The 26,356-nt window shown below is 40.8% G+C and overlaps 1 protein-coding gene across 2 annotated transcripts in view; it reads left to right on the top strand.

Moving 5' to 3' along the window:
• Nucleotides 1-24,747, top strand: part of MPPE1 (metallophosphoesterase 1) — a 32,107-nt gene extending 7,360 nt beyond the window's left edge. For both annotated transcript variants that reach the window (XM_075270703.1, XM_075270704.1), the window contains exons 3-10: nt 1,699-1,807; nt 3,850-3,953; nt 9,713-9,793; nt 10,569-10,677; nt 11,880-11,954; nt 13,005-13,127; nt 14,524-14,661; nt 24,184-24,747. In XM_075270703.1, the coding sequence (XP_075126804.1) occupies nt 1,699-1,807; nt 3,850-3,953; nt 9,713-9,793; nt 10,569-10,677; nt 11,880-11,954; nt 13,005-13,127; nt 14,524-14,661; nt 24,184-24,357 (913 nt within the window). In that variant the 3' untranslated portion in view covers nt 24,358-24,747. The remainder of the gene's footprint in view (nt 1-1,698; nt 1,808-3,849; nt 3,954-9,712; nt 9,794-10,568; nt 10,678-11,879; nt 11,955-13,004; nt 13,128-14,523; nt 14,662-24,183) is intronic.
• The last annotated feature ends 1,609 nt before the right edge of the window (nt 24,748-26,356 follow it).

Here is a 26,356-nt window from a genome sequence, read left to right as displayed (position 1 = left end):
CTAGAGGATTGGATACACCTGTCTGCAGACAGTACCACACGCCAGAGGATTAGATACGCGCGTCTGCACATAGTACCACATGCCGTAAGATTAGATATGCACGTCTGCACACAGTTTCACTTACCGGAGGATTAGATACGTGCCTCTTCACACAATGCCACACGGGGGAAGGATTAGATACACACATCTGCACACAGTACCACACGCTGGAGGATTAGATATGTGCATCTGCACAAAGTACCACACCAACAAGGATTAGATACTTGCGTCTAAACACAGTACTACATGGGGAAGGATTAGATACAGCTTTACTCCAGGTATCCATAACAACTGATCACAGGTTTTTCACTGATATCCAAAATGAGATACACATAATCACTTGACGCTTATGGACATACACACAAACAACATACAAAATACACCAGTGCAAAATTGGACAATTCTTATGGGACCACTTCACAAACATAAAATGTAATATACCCGTGCGAAGCCGGGTCCTCCCTCTAGTGTATTATATATTGAAATATATTGTTGGATCTGCAGTGTCCATTCTAATCTTATACTTTATTTTGGTATAAACTTGTAAATGTATAGAGGACCTTTCGCCACCTCCACTAACTCCAGTTCTAAGAATTTGTTAATAGCTGCTGTTACTATTAACAGATTCTTAAATGATACAAAGACCTGGACTTGGTGGGGGTGGTGAAAGGTCCTCTTTAAAGAATAAAGAACTTTGAATTAATTGAATTGAATGTGTTGCCCAACCTCTGCTTGATTCAGAACCTAGGACAAAACATCTTGGTCCTCCTGATCATTGAGGTTTCAGCAGTTGGGCCCTCTGTATACTGCAAGCTATCCCCTATCTTGTGGGATTTAAAAAAAAAAATATATATATATTTATATTTATTAACTTTTTGCATATATTACCCTTGGTAAAACAACTAAATAGTTATTTATAGCCAAAGCAAAATCAATATTGCAAAGTTTTTTTTGTTTGCCATAGAAATTAAAGAAAATAGTTAGGGCCGTTAAACCATATGCACACAATTGTCTAAAAAAGTTTCCAGATGTTAAAAAACCCCCTATAATTTTCTGGATCTAGCTAAATGCATTTGTATGAGTCTGCATGGAAATGCTGTGTGCAATCTGATCCTGCATTCATTCAGCACTCCCTTCTATGTTCTATTGTCTGTAGGCTAAGAAGAACCAGGTGAAGGGTGAATAAAGTCTGTATATACTTTTTTTGTATGAATTTTTTGCAAAGACATAAATCTTTTTCATTGACTTTCTAAGAAGCTCATAGTTGGTTATTAACTCAATACCTAGACGTTCATTGCACTATGGAGATGCAGAATAAGCATAAATATAGTGCACTGTATGTGTATTAGAAAAGAAACTTTAAAACTTCATTTTTGTCTTTTGTTGTATGTGAATCTTTCCAATGACCTATATATTGTTGTATACTTGCTGTAAACATGGAAATGTACATTCAGGTACAGTGTAGGTATGGAGATGTAAGATGGTCTTTTTTATATACATTTTATTTCATTGTCTGATTTGCCTTCCAAAAACACCATTTAAATATTGGCTTTCTTTAGTTATAAAATCTCTTTAAAATACTGTAATTTAGGATACTGTGAACATGCTTTAGTTTGTTTTCTAAACGTCCTATAATTATATCATTTATTCTCTGGCTAGGGAATGGCAGATGGAGCGTGCCTATCAAAGTGCCATTTGGCTATTGCAACCTGACATTGTTTTCATCCTTGGGGATCTGTTTGATGAGGGTAAATGGAGTAATACTAAGGTGAGAGTTATAAATAATATATTCAAATAATTGTATGTCTATCACAATGCTACTGAATATGTAATAAGGATTTATAGGGATTTTGCCATGAACAAATTTGTAAATACAGTCATGGCCAAAAGTTTTGAGAATGATACAAATATAAATTTTTACAAAGTCTACTGCTTCAGTTGTTCTAATGGCAATTTGCATATACTCCAGAATATTATAAAGAGTGATCAGCTTAACAGCAATTACTTGCAAAGTCAATATTTGCCTAGAAAATGAACTTTGTCCCCCAAAACACATTTCAACATCATTGCAGCCCTGCCTTAAAAGGATCAGCTAACATCGTTTCAGTGATTGCTCCATTAACACAGGTGTGGGTGTTGATGAGGACAGGGCTGGAGATCAATCTGTCATGATTAAGTAAGAATGACACCACTGGACACTTTAAAAGGAGGCTGGTGCTTGGCATCATTGTTTCTCTTCTGTTAACCATGGTTATCTCTAAAGAAACGCGTGCAGTCATCATTGCACTGCACAAATATGACCTAACAGGGAAGAGTATCGCAGCTAGAAAGATTGCACCTCAGTCAACAATCTATCGCATCATCAAGAACTTCAAGGAGAGAGGTTCCATTGTTGGCAAAAAGGCTCAAGGGCGCCCAAGAATGACCAGCAAGCGCCAGGACCGTCTCTTAAAAGTGTTTCAGCTGCGGGATTGGTCTACCAGCAGTGCAGAGCTTGCTGAGGAATGGCAGCAGGTAGGTGTGAGTGCATCTGCACGCACTGTGAGGCGGAGACTCTTGGAGCAAGGCCTGGTCTCAAGGAGGGCAGCAAAGAAGCCACTTCTCTCCAGAAAAAACATCAGGGACAGACTGATATTCTGCAAAAGGTACAGGGAGTGGACTGCTGAGGACTGGGGTAAAGTCATTTTCTCTGATGAATCCCCTTTTCGATTGTTTGGGACATCTGGAAAACCGCTTATTCGGAGAAGACTAGGTGAGTGCTACCACCAGTCTTGTCTCATGCCAACTGTAAAGCATCCTGAAACCATTCATGTGTGGGGTTGCTTCTCAGCCAAGGGAATCGGCTCTCTCACAGTCTTGCCTAAAAACACAGCCATGAATAAAGAATGGTACCAGAATGTCCTCCAAGATCAACTTCTCCCAACCGTCCAAGAGCAGTTAGGCGATCAACAATGCCTTTTCCAGCATGATGGAGCACCTTGCCATAAAGCAAAGGTGATAACTAAATGGCTCAGGGTCCATGGCCTGGAAACTCCTCAGATCTTAATCCCATTGAGAACTTGTGGTCAATCATCAAGAGACGGGTGGACAAACAAAAACCTACAAATTTTGACAAAATGCAAGCATTGATTGTTCAAGAATGGACTGCTATCAGTCAGGATTTGGTCCAGAAGTTGATTGAGAGCCTGGCAGGGAGAATTGCTGAAGAAGAAGGGTCAACACTGCAAATATTGACTTGCTGCATTAACTCATTCTAACTTCCAATATAAGCTTTTGTTACTCATAATATGATTGCAATTATATTTCTGTATGTGATAAAAACATCTGACAAACACACATAAAAACCAGAGGGCAGCAGATCATGTGAAAATATAAGATTTGTGTCATTCTCAAAACTTTTGGCCATGACTGTACATATAATATGCAATGTACGTGTCAGAAGAAACTAGAATTGCGTTACGGTATGTACTTTCAGTTCCCCATGATACTGTAAAACCATACTGGTCTAGAAGACGAACCACTTGACTCAGTTTGATCAACTCTATTTCTATTTTACATGGAAGGTGATAGCAGAAGGCAGGCACCAATTTTTGCGTTATTCCGCTATGCAAACAAGTGATCTGTTGTCTATTAGTTATTTGCTTTACATTTGGGCCAGAAGGGAAGGATTGATAACTAGTGTAGTGAGACATAGCCTGTAGTAACCATGCATGGACAGTGGCATGCTTGGTATGATCATGGACTCCATATTGTAAACTCTGAGGTCCTAACATGCTTAATATGGCTTTTTTATTTGTTTTCTTCCCATAGGCATGGGAAGATGATGTTTCCCGATTTAAGTCTATGTTCAGACACCCTCCTCACACAGAGCTGATAGTTGTTGTTGGCAATCATGACATCGGATTTCATTATGAGTAAGTATTGACTTGTATGTTGTGTTAAAATTTAGGGAAAACAGTTGTTCTTTGCTGTTTCCATAACTCACATAGAGCTAAGTAAGAGCAAACTATAGTGTTTTCAGAACTGCAGGAGATCAGGTGTGCCCCTATCTCCTGACCACATCCCGGATGTGAAGATAGGTCTATTCCCATCTTGGCCATAGAAGAGTGGTGGTGTACAATTTGTAGCCCTTACTAAAAACCTTGGCCTGATCCAGGCACACTACAGTTTTAGGGTATGTTCACATGGCAGTATTCTAGTCAGTATCTCTAAGTCTAAACCAGGAATGGACTCTACAGGAAGAATGCATAATGGAAATAATTCTACCTCTTTTGTGTTTTGCACTCACTTCCTAGTTTTGACTTACAAACAGTGGTGCATAATACTGAGCATAATACTGCCATTTCAATGAGGCCTTAGGCTGAGTTCACACAGAGTTTTTTGGTCAGGATTTTGAAGCGGAATCCAAAAAAACGTTCAGTTCTTTTTTCCGCAAGCTGTTTGTTCCGGTTCCTGGAAAAAAGAAGCGACACGCTCATTCTGCAGGTTGATGTCGCGGTCGGATGTCTGTCTGAAGACACTCCCTCCTGACTAGGCCCATTCATTTGGACCTAATATAGAGCGGAGTGCGGCGGCTGGATGTCGGTGCACTTCATCGGCATCCAGTCGCAGCTACTCATTTTTTGAACCGGAATCTGAGGCGGCCTCTGCGTCAAATTTCAGTCCAAAATACCCCATGTAAAGCCGGCCTTAAGCTAAGTTCACACTGAGTTTTTTGGTCAGGGTTTTGGCAGAAATCCGCCTCCAAACCCTGAACCAAAAAACGCCTCACCATTCAAAGTATGTAACCGCTTCTGAGTCTTTGCTGCGAGCGTTTTTTTCCGCTAGTGGCAAAAAAGAAAAAAGAAACGAGATGTCCATTCTTTTTGAAGCTGCGAGCGTTTTCCAGATCGTGGCTTCAATGCAAGTCAACGTGAGCCGGTTTTTCCTGCTCGCGGTTTTTTGGCCAGAAACCTGAAGTGGAACCTGAAGTGGAAATGGCAAAAACCTGATCAGGAAACGCCGCGTTTTTTAAAATATAATTCATGACTAAATCCCAAAAGGAAACGGATCAGGAAACTCCTCGAAAAACGCCTTAAAAAAAATGCTTCAGGAAACACTTCAAATGGCAAAAAACGCCTCAGGAAATGCCTCACACGTTTTCCGGTCCGGTTTTGACAATGCCAAAACCCTGACCAAAAAACTCTGTGTGAACTCAGCCTTAGGGTGCATGCACACTACGTAACGCCGGGCGTGTATGAGAGCCGTACACGCCGGCGTTACAGCAGGGCTGCCGAACACTTCCCATTCACTTCAATGGGAGCGCTCGTAAACGCCGCTGTTACGAGCGCTCCCATTGAAGTGAATGGGAAGTGTTCGGCAGTCTGCCGTAATGCCGGCGTGTACGGCTCTCATACACGCCCGGCGTTACGTAGTGTGCATGCACCCTTAGGGTGTGTTCACATATAGCAAATGTACTTTTAGAAATGTCTGAGACTGAAGTAATTTTTCCAGGATTCTGAGTCAGGCATGTGAGTGAGCTTATGGATCCCAGTCAGGAGAACTGGTTTGCAAGCATTATAATAGTGATCTTTAATTGTAAAGAGTCCCTGCTTATCACAACTCTATTGTCCCCTACTGACTATAGTATGGGACAGTAGATAGGTACGGGCTCCTAGTAGGTTCACACCTCGCCTGGTCTCAGCTATGGGATTCCGTTCCCGATTCCACTTTAAAAATGCAAAGAGAAAAGTCCTGCAAGCAGGAGGGGCGGAAACCTTGCGGACCCCATTACAGTCTATGACTTCCATGGGGTTCTGCGGCTAACCGCTTTTCTAAGCGAATTAGGTTTCCATTCGCGGGGCTTTCTAAGCGGACCCCCTACACGGAAACCCGAACGCAGTTGTGAACCTAGCGTCAGGATCCATGTTATTGAAATGTAGCAAACATTCTGCAGTATTGCAGGTACACATTTGCATAATAAAAAAAAAAGTACCAAATAGTGGGAGGAAATTACAGATTTTAAATGACATACCCCTATTTTTTTGTTTTGCTTGCAGAGAATTCTGCATCTGTTATTTTAATGGGGGGACTTGTTGCACCTTTTGGTATGCCATTCTGTAAGCTATTTTTTGTTTTTATCTATTAGTTTACCAGAATTTTTTTTTCTTTAGTACAATAGGGCTTTTTATTTTTTAACATTGGAGCTGATATAATTCTATTTTGTAGAAAAAGCAGGGGTGTGGAGTTAGGGACCATGAACACGATGTAACGCGGCGCTTATTCTGTCAGAGTCAGTGCTTCAGAATCCCATTGACTTCAATGGGTTCCATTTAAAAAGCCTCCCATTGATTTCAATGTGTAGCGTGCGTAAGACGGAACCCATTGAAGTCAAGGGGATTCTGTTTTGAAGCGCTGACTCTGACACGTGTTTACATGTCAGAATGAGCGCTGCGTTACATCATGTGCACGGGCCCTTAGTTTGCTAAACCACTGACTCCGACTCTGGTTTTCCATTGCTCAACTTCGACTCGGACTCTTTTATAAATGGCTAATGGTCATGGTTAGTCCAAAGCTGCAAAGCTCCTCTAATTCAGGAAAAAAAAGGGATTGAAAATATGCAACATGTTCTACATCTAATTAGTTATACAATATTTATAATTGCAAGACACAGTAAATTAAATTAAAATAATTATTAATTTTATTTCCAAGCCAGAGTCAGACATTCTTACCTTTTTTCTTATTCCATCAGACTCCACCTTCACAGCCCTGAGAAAAGGAAAAATATTTCCAGATCTTATTGGTCTTGTTCAATCAGAACTTTATCCCCAAAAAAATGAATGTGCATAGTGATGTCATATGTATATACATTGGGTGACATGACCTCACATTAGAACCAGGAACAAATACTCTATTTTAGCTTTATTTGTATTTCCTCCCTTAATGTTAGAGGCAACCTCTGTACATGGATGATAATCGAGATATAGAAAGTTCTTAGAAGAGGTTCATATTTTGCAAGACACAAACTTATTGTATCATACATATCAACATACATTCATGTCACGCAGAATAATTGAGTACTGGAACTGCATACCCATGAGCCGCAGAAATGCTGCAACTTCTGGTTCTCTTGGCTCTGCAGTGTCCATCTCTGCCTATAAGTGAGCCTCTGATTTGGATGCCCTCCTCCTCGAAACCCGAATCAAGAAAGTCCTGAGAACCAGAGACATAGAGACAGACTCAGCAAGCTGCTGGGAGCGGCAGTTGCAGCCAGGGACGTATTACTATTAAGGTGAAATGGGTTTCTAGCTTGCTACCCCCATTGTAATCCAACCTCATTTATTAACTGTATCGGCAGTTTGGGCACAAAAGTCTTTGTTGGGTGAGCCGTGTGTAGGGAGGCTACTGTGGTACATTATGCTGTGCTGAGGGCTGCTAAGAGACATTATACTTTGTGGAGGGGCCACTATGGGACATTATACTGTGTGGAGGGGCCACTATGGGACATTATACTGTGTGGAGGGGCCACTATGGGACATTATACTGTGTGGCGGGGCCACTATGGGACATTATACTGTGTGGAGGGGCCACTATGGGACATTATACTGTGTGGCGGGGCCACTATGGGACATTATACTGTGTGGAGGGGCCACTATGGGACATTATACTGTGTGGCGGGGCCACTATGGGACATTATACTGTGTGGAGGGGCCACTATGGGACATTATACTGTGTGGAGGGGCCACTATGGGACATTATACTGTGTGGCGGGGCCACTATGGGACATTATACTGTGTGGAGGGGCCACTATGGGACATTATACTGTGTGGCGGGGCCACTATGGGACATTATACTGTGTGGAGGGGCCACTATGGGACATTATACTGTGTGGCGGGGCCACTATGGGACATTATACTGTGTGGAGGGGCCGCTATGGGACATTATACTGTGTGGAGGGGCCGCTATGGGACATTATACTGTGTGGAGGGGCCACTATGGGACATTATACTGTGTGCAGGGACCACTATGGGACATTATACTGTGTGGAGGAGCCACTATGGGACATTATACTGTGTGGAGGGGCCACTATGGGACATTATACTGTGTGGAGGGGCCACTATGGGACATTATACTGTGTGGAGGGGCCACTATGGGACATTATACTGTGCGGAGGGGTCACTATGGGACATTATTCTGTCACAGGGATCTTGGATATGATTTGGGGGGTGAGGGTGGCTTTCTGAACAGACTGAGGCTTATAGTACCCTTAATCTAGCTTTGCCTGTAGCTCAGGATTATGCAGGACCAACAGTAATGAACCTTCTTCATGGAAAATATTTGTATTTCTGTTGGCATAGATGCATTTCTTATAGTGACAGTCAGTAAGTTGAATAACCCATGAAAGTACAGGCAGAGGCAGATGCTGCAGAACTTTCGGCACCAACAGCTTAAGGCTGTGCAGACCTAATGTTAATTAGCAGCCAGATCCTGTAGAGGCACCCAGACCACAGTCATAGTGGATCTGTCTTGAAGTGGTTAAAAACTAAATTAAGTTCTTCTATTCTATATCTTCTTTTCTATGTACTATTACACGGGAACTTGCAGTGGAAGTGAAATTGTGCTTGTGCAATGTCTAGTTCTTTGGTGGCAAAGACAGAACCTGATATCAACTCGTATTCATGTTCCTGACCCTGGTGCCAGGTTTCATGGTTGATGTGATTTCCTTGATGTCATTGGTGCCCAGAAGTGTTTACTAGGGTTGAGCCAATCTTGAGATTTCAGGATCGTTTATAAACTCCGATTTCCGATCATTTTCCATTTGAACCCGATCTCGATGCAAGTCAATGAGATTTTTTTTAATAATCGAAGATCGGATTTTAAAAACGATCCTATTCACTACACAGCATGGAGTCTAAAAATTGAATGCTTTAATTGTTAGACTCCACGCTGTGTAGTGATTAAAAAATCCCCCAGCTACTTAGTCCCCCCCCTGGTGTCCACTTACCTGCACAAAGCGCTGCCGTTGGTCCGGTCCCCGCCTCCCAGGTTAGTGTTACAGACCTAGGAAGGCGAGGTTTGTGACTTAGGAGAGTGTGGGCGGGTACAGGGTGGGGAGACTCCATTATAGTCTATGGGGCCCGTGCGCTTGAACTGCACAGCGCTTGCAGTTGCGCTTGTGTTCCGTCCGTAGGGGTCCTCATGCGGACTCTTACGGATGAAACATATCAGCTTATGTGAACCAAGCCTTAAGCTACTAGAGATGTTAGCTAGTCTCCCATTAGAATGAATGGACGCAGCCGGCGCACAGGGTGTTAAGCGGCCGGACGCTGGCACAGGCTGTGTGCCGGCTGCATCCATTCATTCCTATGGGACCTAGCTAACATTGTTAGCTTTTCCCACAATGCTTGGCCAGTAGCAAAGCATTGTGGGAAATAACCTCCGACCTCGATCCCACCTAAAAAGATCGTGATCGGAATTCCGATTGCGATCGTGAAATTTACTCGATCACCGATCGGAATCCGATCTTTTCCAATCACGATCGCTCAAACCTAGTGTTTACAGATACCAGTAGCTGAAGAGAGAGACGCAGGTTGCAGAATGAAGGTGTATACTTTTAGAGGCATGTATGTTTTGCTTCATATCTTTATCCTGGGCCTGAAATGATGTAATATATTTGTTTTACTATTTTCTGTAGAATGACTGTACACAAACTTCATCGATTTGACAAGGCTTTTAATGTCACGTCGGGGAAAGTAGTTTCTCGTAAAGGTATTAAGTAAGTAGTACTGTACTTTTTTTTTTTCTATTGATTTAAGCATCTGAGCCTTATGGCTGTTGGGGATATGCACCCCTACGTCAACCTCTAACCCCCTTACTCCACCATGCAACCTGTGCTGTGAGTCTCTTGATGAGAAAGGTGCATTACAAATGTTTGTCATTGTCATTATATTTTTATGTATCCAACAATTCCAACATTTTCTAACACCTGTTAAACACTTAAAGGGATTGCCCACTTTCAGACCAATACTGACAGACCAATTTTCTTACTTGCAGTGGATGAAAATCAACCCATAGCCATGTGATGAACATAAAGGTGCACAGCTAACCAACATGTTTTATATCCAGGGTGCCAGATCTCCTGACACCATGACACACCACGACACACAAATATTTTGGGCTTGGCAATGCAGTCTTGGGTTTTCAGCACCATTTTAGAATGCTATTCATCTACTCTCATACAGGCACAAGGCCAGTACAAAATCAACCTTTGATTACTTCTGGATTTCCTGAGTATTGATTTCTGATTGTAGGGACTGGCATAGGCAAGGTCTCATTTACTCTTGTTTATGATATGACAACGCCTTGTTCTGTTGATAGGGCGTATGTTCAGACCACAGAGCCAATGCAATCTTTCTACACAAGCTTTTCATTGTTTTCTCAGTATGCCACATGTTCCATCAAATTCCCTATATCTTATTGTTACTTGGTGCAGCATAAAAAAAATACTTTTTATCACTATTTAACCACTTCTATTCTTCTTTTTGCTACAGTTTTGTCTTGGTAAATAGTGTAGCCCTTGAAGGTGATAACTGCATCATCTGCAGAGCAACAGAAGACCAGATCCGTGAGGTTTCCCGTCAGCTTAACTGTTCCAGAATGGTAAGATTCTTTAAACATAAAAGCATATTAGATTTACATGTTACATCTAAGTCTGCCATATCTTAGGACGCTAGGCGAAAAAAGAAGTGAGCTGCCCTTTCTTCAGGCGGAAGCCTAGCGGCAGCACCCTCCGATGTCGGCTCATTCATTTGAGCCGGCTACGGAGGGGAAAGCCGCGACCGCGATGGTTGTGGCAGGCAGGTTTTGACCCGCGAGTGACGCGGCTCCCGCGTCACTCTCTGTGTCAAACTCCACCCCCCCCCCCCCCCCCCCCCCCCCCCGTGTGCACGAGCCCTTAGGCCGAGGCCCCAAGGGTTGGAAATGCCACAGGAAAAATCTCAACATTTTACAGTAATTGCAAAGTGGATGGGATTTATGCGAATTCCATGCCCATTTTGCGGTAAAATCCGCAGTGTGGACATGCTGCGATTTCTAAAACCGGCTTGGGTTTGGAAATCGCAGCATGTCAATTATATCTAGAGAAACACCGCCGGCTTCCCCTTAGATATAATGGTAACAGAAAGTCTGTGGAGGAAAACTCTGTGAACTTTCTGTTTACAGCGCTGCCCGTTGGGCCTTAGCCTTAAAGGGCTTTTTCAACACTAAGACATAAATCACCTGTCAATATGAGAGTGGTGGGGGTCTGACACACTCATTGTTCAGCTGTTTGTAAAGACCACACCATTGGGATAAGTGCTGAGGCCTCTTCACTGCTTTACCAAGTACTGGACCATTCATTTTATATTGGTTGTGTTTAGAGATGAGCGAACACTGTTCGGATCAGCCGTTCCGAACAGCACGCTCCCATAGAAATGAATGGAAGCAGCTGGCACGTACACTTTGCTGGCGGCCGGTCGCTTAACCCCCCGTGTGCCGGCTACGTCCATTCATTTCTATGGGAGCGTGCTGTTTGGAACGGCTGATCCGAACAGTGTTCGCTCATCTCTAGTTGTGTTGGAGTGTGCAACTCAGTCCAATTAACTTCAGTTGGACTGAGCTGAAAACAGGCCATGTGATCTGATGAAATTCATGTCAGAGGCCTGTGAAACGAAGAGGACATTTGTCCAAGCAGCACAGCTATTTCAAACAGCTCGGTCTTAAAAATATTTTATCCTCAAAAACGCCTTTAAATGTGAATCAGAGACAGAAAGGTTTTTTTTTTTTTTTTAAATTTTTATAAACTTATTTATTGTTTTAAACAGAAAAATCATCCTGACAACATGAAGAAATGTAGAAGTGTCCAGCTATTGCCTCCATCAGCTCCAATCCTATTACAGGTTAGTGTTAAGACTGTGGGTCGGGCGCTGACACTTGGCGGCACAGATTTGGGATGTCATTAGGCAACATATTGTTTGAATTACTTAAAGAAAATACCTTTGGATCAGGTGTCTTTCCTGGTTTGCAGGAGTGTAGACAAGATCTCTCTTGCTTTTTAAGAATTGTATTATTTGCCATTATAGAACTTTAAAAATTACACTTTATTCATAAAAATTGAATTAGTGGTACTAGACACTGTCAAAGGTCTGACGACACAAGGAATAAAAATATGCCCAATGGACTCTATTATAGTCAGTGGGTGCCTCAGGGTCCAATGTTGTCCATCATTAGATAGATTCATTTTATTGTTTTAATCCATTTTTCTGCTCATACAATAGACCAGAAGAATGGATTAAAAAATTGCAGAGGTGAACATACACTAGGAAAAATGGTTGAGCGCTGCTGACCATATTCCTAGTGATGCTGCAGCTCTCAGCAGTTCTTTTCATTGCCATTCCAGGTATTGCACAGCTGGACTGCATAGTACCTGACCCTGTTCCCGTTCACAGACTACCTGGAAAAATTCTGTTTCTGGTGACTCTGGACTTTAGATTAACCTGGCAGTAACTTAGAGACTTGACATGGTCAGCTTCTGAATGACTTGTTAATGGTTAGGATATGGCAGACAATGCTGCAAGTTAAAGGGGTTATCTAGTGGGGAAAAAGTCTGATAACAGGGTGAAAATGGGTTTACAATGAAAGAAGCAATGCCTCAGTAATCCCCCCCATCACTCCCATTCTTATGCTGCTGGTTCCTCTAAAGCCACATGAAATGATGCAGAAGTGATTGGCTGAGTATCTCTAGTGTGATGAAGAAGTAGAGCCCACGAGCTGCAGGGCATCCGTGTGTATCAACTTCTTCAGGTCAGCTTTTCAACAGAAATCTGCCAGTAGCTGACATCTGGTTTCTGTAGTGTATGGTGAGCATTAGTGTTTCCTTTACAGGTGGGGGAAGGTGTTTTTTATACAATACAATATGTGTGTGTATATATTATTTTGTTTCCCCCCAGCATTATCCTCTTTATCGTGAGAGTGACTCTGAATGTAAAGGTGAAGATTCTGCTTCTCCAGAGGAAAAGAAAGTTTTGTTTAAGGAGAAATATGATGTCCTTTCCAAGGAAGCATCTCAGAAGGTTTGGATCATTGAAAATAAGCGCAGGATAATATATGAAAGGGATTTTACATGTTGTGTGGTCAGTTTTACTATTGTGAATTGATAACTTTGTCAGAGAGTCCCTGTTCATAAAATGCTATGTTTGGACATATACATGAAGAGCTTTACATTTTATTAGATTTTATTGGTTATATTCATACAGAACTCACTCTCCTCAGTTCCAGTTTCCATTTATACAGAATTATAAATCCATTTGTTTGAAGGTGTTTTTTTTCTTTTAAACTGAATATTGTATTGGAGAAACACATCTTTCATGTATACAGCAGGGTATACATGCTTTATGGCAGAATATGAGTTAAAGGGGCTCTATCAGCAAAATTATGCTAATAGAGCCCCACATATGCGTGAATAGCCTTTAAAAAGGCTATTCAGGCACCGTAAATGTTACATTAAATCCCGGTCCCATTTTTAAATAAAAGTATTAAAACATATATGCAAATCTTACCTATCGTGCACCATGGGCGGAGATAAAGAATGTAACGTCAGCTTCGGGCACGCCTGCCTCTTCTGTCTTCTTGGAGCGACGCCCTCTGGTTCCGTGTCTTCCGGCTTCTTCTCTTTAAATCCCGCGCCTGTGTAGTGGCGCTTCCCACCGAAGCACTACTGCGCAGGCTCACTCGCGAACTGCCATTAAGTAAAATGTTTTAATACTTTTATTTAAAAATGGGACCGGGATTTAATCTAACATTTACGGTGCCTGAATAGTCTTTTTAAAGGCTATTCACGCATATGTGGGGCTCTATTTGCATAATTTTGCTGATAGAGCCCCTTTAATGGGCAGAAAAGTGTCACTAGCTAATGCCATCTCCTGAAAAAGCACAGCCCCCTCTAAAATAGGGTGACACTCTATAATATGATCATTTTTCTCTGTATATTAAGAAAAGGATGTCAGGATACCCACTTGTCTCTTTAAAGCATGTTTTGTCTAAAGATCTGACCAAGGCATGAAGGCCTCACATACAGCCATAATGTGTTTTTCGGGAAGTGCCAGTTTCTAATCTGGTACCAGTAGACCTCTGTGCCCACACTGTACCTCCATATGCCTCCAATGTGACACAATCTGTAAACGTTACTTTTATGGTGCCATATTATGGAGGCATCTTCAACTAAAAGGCACTATATTTCAAGATACAGCGAGCTGTATGGACGCCAAACTACGTGGTGCTGGCATCCTGGCTTTATGTACTGTTCTACTCTATACTCAAGGCATTTAGCTGTTTTCTATCCAGCAGTCATTCTAAATGTTGGTGCTGTCATGACTTGAGGTATATTTCCATTGAATAAACAATGTGCAAGTTTTTTTTATACATTTTGAGTATGAATATTTAGATGGCCATAAATATTCTCTCTTGTAGCTGCTGCGATTGATTCAGCCCAGGCTCATCTTAAGTGGCCACACACACAGTGCTTGCCAAGTACGCCATGGTAATGTACCAGAGATAAGTGTCCCATCATTCAGCTGGAGGAACAGAAACAACCCAAGCTTTGTCATGGTAAGTTTTATCTATATTGTGCAATAAATAAAGTGGCTATTAAGTTTTGATTCCTCTCTTGAATCTCTTATTTTATTTATTAGGATTGGCCATAAATATCTGACTGTGGGAGCCAACAGGCGCCCCCCCTCCCCCCATGATCTGCTGTATAGGACTGCTTTAGATACCTGTATTGTACACAACACAGGACTCAAGCAGTTGACTTTATTCTCTATGTAGTAGCTGGGCACTGGTACTGCAGCTACATTGCTATTGACTTCAATAGGAGCTGAGCTGCAGTACCAGTGTACAAATACCATGCAGGGTCTGCAGCTATCTGCTTTTGGGCCAATATTGTGTATAGTACAGCTGATTGATTCAGGGGGTTTCCTGTCAGTCCCGTACTGATCAGATATTTATGTACTATCTTAAGGATAAGTATTAAAAAAAACAAAATTGAGGTGAATGGGAGTGGAGGTGCATTTACATCTTCCATGGAAATTGGCTGCATTCTTAACAGGGGTAAAAGACCCTCCATTCTCAGGATTGTCAGGGGTTTCAGCAGTCAGACCTGACTGATTTTCAGTTTGTGTTATATTTTCTGTTATAACCCCTTTCTGCTTCAGACTTTTTTTTTTTTTTATTATTATTGTTTTTTTTTTGACTACCCACTTTCTAAAAGCTATAAATTTTGATTTTTTTGGAGGGACAGATTGTACAGAATATTAAATGGTAGGGGCAACACGGTGGCTCAGTGGTTAGCATGCAGCCTTGCAGCGCTTGAGTCCCGGGTTCAAATCCCCCCAGGAGCAACATCTGCAAAGAGTTTGTATGTTCTCCCCGTGTTTTCATGGATTTCCTCCCATTCTACAAAGACATACTGATAGGGGAAAAATGTACGTTGTGATCCCTATACAGTCATGGCCAAAAGTTTTGAGAATGATACAAATATTATTTTTTACAAAGTCTACTGCTTCAGTTGTTCTAAAGGCAATTTGCATATACTCCAGAATGTTATAAAGAGTGATCAGCTTAACAGCAATTACTTGCAAAGTCAATATTTGCCTAGAAAATGAACTTTATCCCCCAAAACACATTTCAACATCATTGCAGCCCTGCCTTAAAAGGACCAGCTAACATCGTTTCAGTGATTGCTCCATTAACACAGGTGTGGGTGTTGATGAGGACAGGGCTGGAGATCAATCTGTCATGATTAAGTAAGAATGACACCACTGGACACTTTAAAAGGAGGCTGGTGCTTGGCATCATTGTTTCTCTTCTGTTAACCATGGTTATCTTTAAAGAAACACGTGCAGTCATCATTGGCCTAACAGGGAAGAGTATGGCAGCTAGAAAGATTGCACCTCAGTCAACAATCTATCGCATCATCAAAAACTTCAAGGAGAGAGGTTCCATTGTTGGCAAAAAAGCTCCAGGGCGCCCAAGAAAGACCAGCAAGCACCAGGACCATCTCTTAAAAGTGTTTCAGCTGCGGGATTGGGCTACCAGCAGTGCAGAGCTTGCTCAGGAATGGCAGCAGGCAGGTGTGAGTGCATCTGCACGCACTGTGAGGCGGAGACTCTTGGAGCAAGGCCTGGTCTCAAGGAGGGCAGCAAAGAAGCCACTTCTCTCCAGAAAAAAACATCAGGGACAGACTGATATTGTGCAAAAGGTACAGAGAGTGGACTGCTGAGGACTGGGGTAAAGTCATTTTCTCTGATGAATCCCCTTTTCGATTGTTTGGGACATCTGGAAAACAGCTTATTCGGAGAAGACGAGGTGAGCGCTACCACCAGTCTTGTCTCATGCCAACTGTAAAGCATCCTGAAACCATTCATGTGTGGGGTTGCTTCTCAGCCAAGGGAATCGGCTCTCTCACAGTCTTGCCTAAAAACACAGCCATGAATAAAGAATGGTACCAGAATGTCCTCCAAGATCAACTTCTCCCAACCGTCCAAGAGCAGTTTGGCGATCAACAATGCCTTTTCCAGCATGATGGAGCACCTTGCCATAAAGCAAAGGTGATAACTAAATGGCTTAGGGAACAAAACATAGAGATTTTGGGTCCATGGCCTGGAAACTCCCCAGATCTTAATCCCATTGAGAACGTGTGGTCAATCATCAAGAGATGGGTGGACAAACAAAAACCTACAAATTCTGACAAAATGCAAGCATTGATTGTGCAAGAATGGACTGCTATCAGTCAGGATTTGGTCCAGAAGTTGATTGAGAGCATGCCAGGGAGAATTGCAGAGGTCCTGAAGAAGAAGGGTCAACACTGCAAATATTGACTTGCTGCATTAACTCATTCTGTCAATATAAGCTTTTGTTACTCATAATATGATTGCAATTATATTTCTGTATGTGATAAAAACATCTGACAAACACATAAAAACCAGAGGGCAGCAGATCATGTGAAAATATAAGATTTGTGTCATTCTCAAAACTTTTGGCCATGACTGTATAGGGCTCACAATCTACATAAAAAATAAATAAAATAAATGGTAACACTATTAGGTACAATGTAATGGAAAGCTGTAAAAAAAAAAAATTGAGTGTATTCATTAAACCCCCCCCCCCCCCCCCAGTTCAGCCACCATGGTTTTTTTTTTTTTTTTTAATTCTTCCTGCTGCAGCATTGTAATTTGGATATCCTTGGACACTAATGTGTTAGTTTTATATTTATTTGGGATCTATGGAAATGGGGATGATTTGAACTCTTTCTACTAATGTATTGTACATTATGACTACAGGATGCTGGGGGACATTTGACCAAAGCATCAGAAGGGTTAATGCCCCCAATTGGAAAGGATTTGGATCCCTCTCATTATTTAAGGGTCAGACCTCTCTGATCTGGCGGGGTAATGCATTCCAGAGCGTGGGGGCTGCATGGCAGAAGGCTCTGGCTCCCAATCATTTAAGGTAGATCCTGGGAATGGATAGTTTATTTGTGCCCGACCTTATTATGGGGCTGCAGAAGTTGTTTTAAGGGCCAGTTCACACGGAGTAAACGTGTGTGTACTTTGGCAAAATACACGTGTAAAAAAAATAACACTCCCATTGACATTTTACACGTGTATTTTGATATGTATTTCGACGTGGTTTTTTTTTTTTTTACACGTGTAAAAAAAAAAAATGTCATTGAAGTCAATGGGAGTATTATTTTTACCATTTTTGCCAAAATACACGTGAGTTTACTCCGTGTGAACAGGCCCTAATTACTCAGGGGCTACATTGTGTATGGATGTGAAGGTCATAAAGCAGACTCTAAGGCCGAGACCCCACATGGTGTAAAGGCCGCGTTTTACAGTCACAGCAGAGTGGTTAATCCCATCCCCACTTTGTGGGAAAATACAAACAGTAGACCTGCTGCAATTTCAATTATACCTACAGAAACTCTGAAGCTTTCCCCATTGGTATAATTGCAAAGCAGAAAGTCCGCAACTCTGTGAATAGTGCGGGAAAAAACATGCTGCCTTCAGTTTTATTGCAGGGCTTTTTTTTTTTTTTTTGCACGATTCTATGTCGGGCCTTAGCCTAAATGTTAGTCTCACTTTTATAGGCAGCCATTAGAGCAGTGGTTCTTAACCAGGGTTCAGTCGAACCCTAGGCCCTATGCACGGTTCATTTTGTGTACCAGTAAAAAAAACATATACCTATGTCTTGAATTTGGAAAAAAAACATTTCATTTATTGCATAAAAAGATAGATAGGTCCGCTCCTTCAAGGTAGGTTTAAGACGTAAAAGTTACAGGATAGGAGACATAAACATAGTGAATAGAGTATAGAAAAACAAAACAAAAAAAAAGTGACTAAAACCGCATAACTGACACGTTTCAAGACTTTAGTGTCTCTTACTCATAGTTAGCCCTCGGGGTTCGGTGAATGTACATATGAAACTGGTGGGTTCGGTACCTCAAACAAGGTTAAGAACCACTGCATTAGAGTGAGCGGAGGATGGGGTTAATGGGAGCATGTCAGGTTTGTTTGGTTATCAACCTCACTGCTGCTGAAGTTGATGTATTTCTTTACCTACAAGGCCAACGTAAAAGAACATTACAGTAGTCTAAATACTAGTTATGTAGGCATGGACCAGTGTGGAGAGATCTTCTGTTGGAATGAGGTGTCTGATTGGCTAATATAGTGGAGACCCAGCAGCTATGGCCCTCAACCAGTTCTGGAGCGGGCAGCATCTTTAAAGTGCCAGCAACTGCTATAATGGTATGGTGGATGTTGGCAAGGGGTTAAAGAAAACGTATTACCATGAAAATACAGACCAATATGCAAGTATGATATTATAAAGCAGGAGAAACCTCAAAATTGCATGGCTAGAAGGGTGGTCTTTTGGAGAGGTTTCATCTGTATAATTTTGTAGAGAAAGATGTCGTTTCATTTGTCATCTATATTTTTGCTCTTTCTATGCTTAGAAATAGGGCCTCCCCCATGAATATCAGTGATTGACAGCTCTGTATCAGCCTTACCTGGTGGACTGTCAGTCACTGATGGCACCGCCTCTGTGACAAGATGAAAGCTTCGGAGCCTAGAAAGAGCAACAATACGATTGAATGACTTCTACAAACCTACCATATAAACTTGAGTATAAGCCGAATTTTTAAGCAATTTTTTGTGCTGAAAAAGCCCTCCTCGGCTCATACTCGAGTCAGCAAAAATAAATAAAAAAAAAATAAATTTTTTTTGCTGGTGGTCTATGACCAGCCGCAATAGTAATGTATAGACTCTCCCATAAAATAGTGAAAAAAAAAAAAAGCTTTAAAAAATATAATAAAATAAATAAAAGTTCTACATCCCTCCTTTCCCTAGAATACATATAAAAGTAGAAAATTACTGTGAATCACATACACATTAGGTATCCCTGTGTGTGAAAGTGCCCGGTCTACTGAATATAGGGTATCTGCAGTCCTCCTGTTCCGTCAGGAAGGGCTTAATAGGAGCACTGCAGATACCCTATATTCAGCCAGGCTGAATTCCAAGTGGGGGGGAAAAAAATAAACAGTCCTCAAGCTCAGGGAAGGGGCAGACAGACAACCAAAACACCCCCTACCCTTTCCCAGCACCCAAAAACCATTTTAATTTTTGAAATTTTCCAGTAGCTGCTGCATTTTCCCCCCTAGGCTTATACTCCCAAGTTTTTTGTGGTAAAATTAGGGGGGGGGGGGGGGGGGTGTCGGCTTATATTCGAGTACATACGGTATACAGTATATCAATCGGCTCAGTCTCTCCCGCTCTGTAACATGCAGCCTGCAGCTTTCTGACTTTCTTTAGAGCACTTTGCAGGCAGTTACATTTATAGATAACTAATCATTTGCTGTCCTGTGACATGTAATAAATATTTGTAAATCACTTTTACTGCATTTGAGGTTCTGAACGTGATGTCCTGGCTACTTTTCTGAAATGGCAAATCAGACGTCTCCTGTCCCTACGCCAAGGAGTTGAAAGTGTTAAAGGGGTTGTCCAGGATAAACTGATAATTAACCACTAAACTCCCCCCCCAACTTCTAATTTACTTCAATTAAAAAAAAAATCTATAACTACCCATATCCTTGGAGCAGTAATGTGACCAGGACACTTTCTGATAAGCCGGTGACTTTCCGTTTCACCACTTACGAAATAGAATGTCACCATCACTCTCCACCCCTCCTATCCCCAGCAATACTTACCAAGCCTTCCTGTGTCTGGGGAACGGCTCCTCCCCCTCTTCATGTCTTCTAGTAGTAGGCAGAATAGGTTAGATAAGGAGATGGGGGGAGGGTCTAGTAATGAGAGGGATCACTAGTATGTGAGAGTGGGAAGAGGCTAGGCTTAGAGAGGCAGAGAGGGTTTGTAATGGAGTGAGAGGAAACTAGTGTAGCAGCTAAAACCATCTAAACAAAGGTAGAGAATGCAGCAGCAACCAGAGACACCCGGAAATCACTCCAAACACTGCTAAAGGTATATGGGTGTACTTATTAACCCATTACTAGCACTAACAGAACTTTCTATATTACATAAAAGTAAAAATTCTGCCCCGAAAACCCCTTTAATACCTACAAGGTCATTTACATTCATTATAATTAAAGGAACTAGGTCTAGTTTAGGTCCCCCATATAGTCATGAAGGCTGCCAGTTAGTTTTAGGCTTCATTTACATGTCTGCTTTATAGGATGTGTACTGTCCATGGTTGGTAATGTTTCACATCTGTGACAAATGGATCATTTGGGATTTTTATGTTCTGTGAAAAATACTGACCAGTAGATTTGGATTGGTAAGATGCAGCTGCAATACATCAACATAGAAACAAAAAACCAAGACAAAGCAAGACCTATGGCATCTGTGATTAATGCACCAACATGGCAGTAAATATGTAACTTAAAAATTCATGCAGCAATTTGTCTGGAGGTTATCAGCAATAAAAAAAAGAAAAAAATCCCTACATGTAGGATGAAGATCTTATCAATGATTTCCTGGATTTCGCCACATGTAATTTTTTTTAGATTTGCAACATGTGAGTAGACTGTAATGGAACTGATCTGGTCCTTTGCTGACATACCCAAAATTGGACTCTTTCTAAATATATATATATATATATATATATTTGTAGATTGTGTCCCATATAGGGATCACAATGTACTTCTTTTTACCTATCAGTATGTCATTGTAAAATGGGAGGGATCCACGCAAACACGGGGAGAACATACAAACTCCTTGCAATGTTGTTCTTGGTGGGATTCGAACTCAGGACTCCAGCGCTGCAAGGCTGCAGTACTAACCATTGAGCCACCGTGTTGCCCCTCTTTCTGAATAATATTTAACAAGACAGCCACCCAGATGCAACTGCGGCAATGAAAACAGTCAACATAATACACAATCACTATATTGTATCATCTATGAATCCCCATAAACATAGAGAAGTGGTTAGCAGGTACTACTTTTCTTCATTAAAATCTATTTGTTATGGGCAGCTTACACTAGGTTCACACCTGCACTCAGGTTTCCATTCTTCGGTTCTGCTTGGGGACCTGAAAAACAGAAATCCAATCTGCTTAAAAAGCTGTTGCCTGCAGACTCCATAGACTATAATTAGAGATGAGCGAACACTATTCGAAACAGCCGTTTTGAACAGCACGCTCCCATAGAAATGAATGGATGTAGCTGGCACGCAGGGGGTGGGGGTGGTTAAGCGGCCGGCCGCTTCCATTCATTTCTATGGGAGCATGCTATTCGAAACGACCGTTTCGAATAGTGTTCGCTCATCTCTAACTATAATGGGGTCCACAGAGTTTCCTATCAAAAAATGCAGAGAGAAAAGTCCTGCTTGCAAGATTTTTCTGTCCGCATTTTTCAAATGGAATGGGGGACTGAATTCCTAACCGGAAACAGAGCGCTGGTGTGAATTCAACCTTACCGTGATCTTCACCTTTTTTATCGTAGTGTTTTCAGACCTAAAATTCTATTTCTGACGTTCATGAAGATGACACATTTGGTGCAGGGAGCTTTCTAGGTTACTGCTGAATTCAGTGAATAACAGTATGCAGTCATCTTTTAAGCTCCCTCTGGTGGCACTTGCAGGTATTTTTTTTTCTTTTAAATCTATGCATATTAAATTTATAGCGCTGCATCCGACAAAAAATACCACTTATAAATATATTAAGAAATAAACTGGCACAGAATTTTAAATGTGTGATAGTATTAAAGTTTGGATATTTGACTTAAAGCGTAACTAAACTTTTGGACAACTATCAACTTTCTGCCAGTATTTGTGTCAATAATAAAATTCTCTAATAACACGTTTTGCCTCCTTTCTATGAAATCCTGTATTTCTTCACCCTTCCCATGGCTTCTGTATTACGAGCTGTTCCTGCCTGTCACTGAGTGTTACTGTGTATGGAGTACAGGGCTGTGTAAATGGGGAGGGGCACATCAAACTGCTATAGCTCAGACATTATAAAACGTAGAAACTTGCTTTTGGTGTCATGTGAAAGAGGAAAGTGAGCACTATCTAGATTATTTCCAGAGATATCACTGGTTGAAAAAACAGTCAGGATTAGGATATTTATATGCAGCTGCATAATATATAGGATATAAAAATCCCAGTGTCATGAAAGAGTATCAAAAGCAAGTTTATACATTTTATAATGCTTGAGATATAACTGTTTGAAGTGACCCTTCCCCACTCATTTTCTCTACATGTTACACAGCCCATACTCCATACACAGTCACTACTGTAGGTAAGAGACAGAAACAGCTCTCAATACAGAAGCCAGGGAAAGAGTGGAAAATGTAGGATTTTATTATTACATTTAACAAATACTGCCAGAAAATAAAGAGTCATCCAAAAGTTTAGTTCCACTTTAAAGCTATGACCCATATTCTTTTAGTGCTTTAACTGTTAGCTGCTTATACCAGTCAATATTTTGCTGAACATTGTAACAATTACATTGCTTATGCTGGAGATTATGGTGGGTCAGACATCAGCCTGGCATGCCCCATAATTGTTTGTATTCTGGAATTGTTATTGAGCATCCTGTCTTGGTGGGTTAGGGGCTATCACTAGAACCTGATTGTTCTACTGACAGGTCCTGTTTTAGACTGAAGTCCCACGTGGCATAAACACTGTTTTACAGTCCCTACCAATAGATGGAATTGTAGATTCATTGCAGAAAAATACTTGCAGCATGTCAGTTATACCTACGGAAATGCTGGTGGCTTCCCTATAGATATGATTGAAGCAGAATGCACTGAAGGGAAAAACAGTTTCCTGCAGATTTTTTTTGTGTTGCTGTGGCCTTAACCTTAGATTGTGTAGGGTTTACAGTAACCTTTGGGGTAGCCGAAGTGGGTGTGAAAGAGCGAGGTATACTCACTAGTCTGGAAGCAGTGAGGCTCACATGACAGCTGCATCAGTGACCTCATCAGTAACTGGTAAAGAACAGTGACCTCATCAGTAACTGGTAAAGAACAGTGACCTCATCAGTAACTGGTAAAGAACAGTGACCTCATCAGTAACTGGTAAAGAACAGTGACATCACCAGTCCCTCTCCAGCAAACAAACAGGCTACTGACTGATCAGTGCTCTCTTGCCTTGCAGCTTACAAACACGCGAGTACACTTTTTTTCTTTCTTTCTTCTTTTACACCCACCCTGGCTGTCCCAGAGATTGCTTTAACTCCTAGACAGCCCCTTCAATACTTGTATTCTCCATGAAAACCAATTCTAGAATTTTTTTTCAATATAAATAATGCAGCTATTCCTCACATGACCAGGCCAGATTTTTATAAACTTCGAATTTAGCTTATAAACTCCCCTAATGACAGCAAGCAGAGATCTTACAACCACCATTCATACCGGGACAATATTGGAAATGTTTTACAATAACCTTCTAACATCTTGAGAAAGGACTTTTTTTCCCCTTTGTGACCAGTTGGAGTTTTGGTTTGTTGGCAGAATTAAACTTGTGCCTTCATAGCAGCTTTAGAAATTCAGACAAGTGATGCAGAGCTGCCTGCCGAAATTTTATAATGATTTGTTCTTCCATTTTTTTTTCCAGGGATTGATAACAGCCGAAGACTTTTCCCTTGAAAAATGCTTTCTTCCAACAGAGAGCACGGTCGTCACCATCTACTGTGGGGCTGGAATGATGATTTGTCTCTATATCACAATTTATTTGTTACCACTGAATTTTTTTAAATCATTTTTCACCATTAAACAAAAGCCTGTATAACAGAGCAGCCTGCGTCCCATCATGTGCCAGTCTGATCTGTCTTTTCTCTACAATAGACCAGTAAATTTTACAAATATATATTTATTAAATGATGTTCCTGTACAATATGTGACTGTTACCTATAAATTAAGAAAAGAAAACTCCTTTATTGTTGTCATAGCCGTATCACCTGCAGCACAGCCGGTATCTGTCCAGTGTGGTAGGACTTTCAGATCATCCGATGGCCACTGTTTTCTTCTTCATTGCTGAAGCCAACATGAAGATTTAGGCTCACTGGCAAGAGCTCCATTGTAGTAGAATAAATGTGGTTTGGATATTTATTGTGTACATTAAATTTGGTTAAAACTTGAGCTTAAAACAGGCAAGTCTTTACAAATAAAAAAAAAAAAATCCTCCTAAAATGTTACTTGTGTTGGTAATAAGCAGTCCTAGCTCTTTATAGGGGCTTAGCCTGGGGAACAGAGAATTACAATCTAGTTTGCTGGGTTATGCTTATTTTCACAAGCATGATCTATCAAGTGACATGATTTGTCAAAAAGGTCATGTGGCTAGAGACTCGGTCTCAAAGATTATCGGTCTCTTGGACATGATGTGATCTTGATTAATTTTGAGCAGTCGTCCAGAGTTTCAATAGTGTCCACTGCTTGTCAAACCTCCCACTACAGAAGTGGATAGGAAGATGGCGACTGGAGGACTGATGGTGATCAACAAATCTGAAGTGATGTAGCCTAGAAAGACTTGTAACCGCTGTTATTGCAACAGTAACGTCAGACAATGTACATGTTATCTCTGACAAAGATAATCTAGACTCACATACAGAAAACACCTAAGTATAAAATATAAAGCAGTGTAGTAGTTACTAAAAAGGACATGCCTTATTGCTACAGCAGTTCTTGCTTTGTATATTTATATATATTTATATTATATATAGTATTGTACCACAACTTTTTAGAGAACATTTGCATAAATTATTCAAGTTTGAGAAATATATTCACACATCACTTCTATAATATTTAAAATAAACCAGCTTTCTAATGTGTCTCTTTATTAAAAGAGAAATTAAAATGTCATCTTGTAATTTATCAGGCTAGACAAAGATTTCAACCTTTTTGTTTTCCCCTCCTCGTCGTCATTATCATGTTACCGCCTGGCACAATGACAGCCGCTGCTGCTGTGATAAAGGTAGGAAAGCTTTACCAAGTGCTGCCATAGTATCTTTTTTTTTTTTTTTTGAAACATTCACAGTATCCTTGTGGCAATTGTGTGAATGCTAGATCCATGTTGCAAAAAAAAATAAAAATAAAAAAAAATTAAAAAGATTTTCTAAAAGCAATCTTTAAAGTTTGAAACAAATCCTTGGTTCCCACTGAAACACAGCTAGGCTGCAATTATGAACAAAGAAATGGATTCCAATTTTTTTGTTTGTTTGTTTTAAAGCTGAGACTTTCCACTTCCTCCAGCGCCTGCACATAAAAACAGAAGGAAACCAAAAAAAAAAAAAAAAACTAAAAAAAAAGGCATGTTTGCTGCAACAACTGGTCATTGTAGGACCTTATTTGTAAAGGTAAGTGGTTAATTTGCATAATTTATATATTTTTTTGTTTTCTTTTTTTTTTGTACTAAAGAGCATTTCCTTCTTTTTATATAAACCAGAAAAAAACTAAATTCTACAGATAGTTCCTACCCGCAGTCACAGCTGCAGGCAAGTTTTGACATCAAGCTGTACAGCGCAATCAAAAACATACTTACATCTTAGCTCATTTTACAGGTACAGCCATAATCAAGGCACAAAGATCTTCTACAAGTATTATTTTTTTCAATAAAGTTGTACAAAATAATATTACATTTTACATCTGTACATTATAATAAACCAGCAGTTAAACAAAATCAAAAAGAAAAAAAAAAAAAAAAATCTATATAGAGGACTAACGCCCAGTAATGATCTAAGGCTAAAAAGATCATCTGTGGACAGAACGTATAATATCAGTGAGGGTGGTAA

Source organism: Leptodactylus fuscus, chromosome 4, assembly GCF_031893055.1.
Source record: "Leptodactylus fuscus isolate aLepFus1 chromosome 4, aLepFus1.hap2, whole genome shotgun sequence".
NCBI lineage: Eukaryota > Metazoa > Chordata > Amphibia > Anura > Leptodactylidae > Leptodactylus > Leptodactylus fuscus.
Note: the sequence above shows the minus strand (reverse complement) of the source record. Positions and strands in the feature narration are given on the sequence as shown.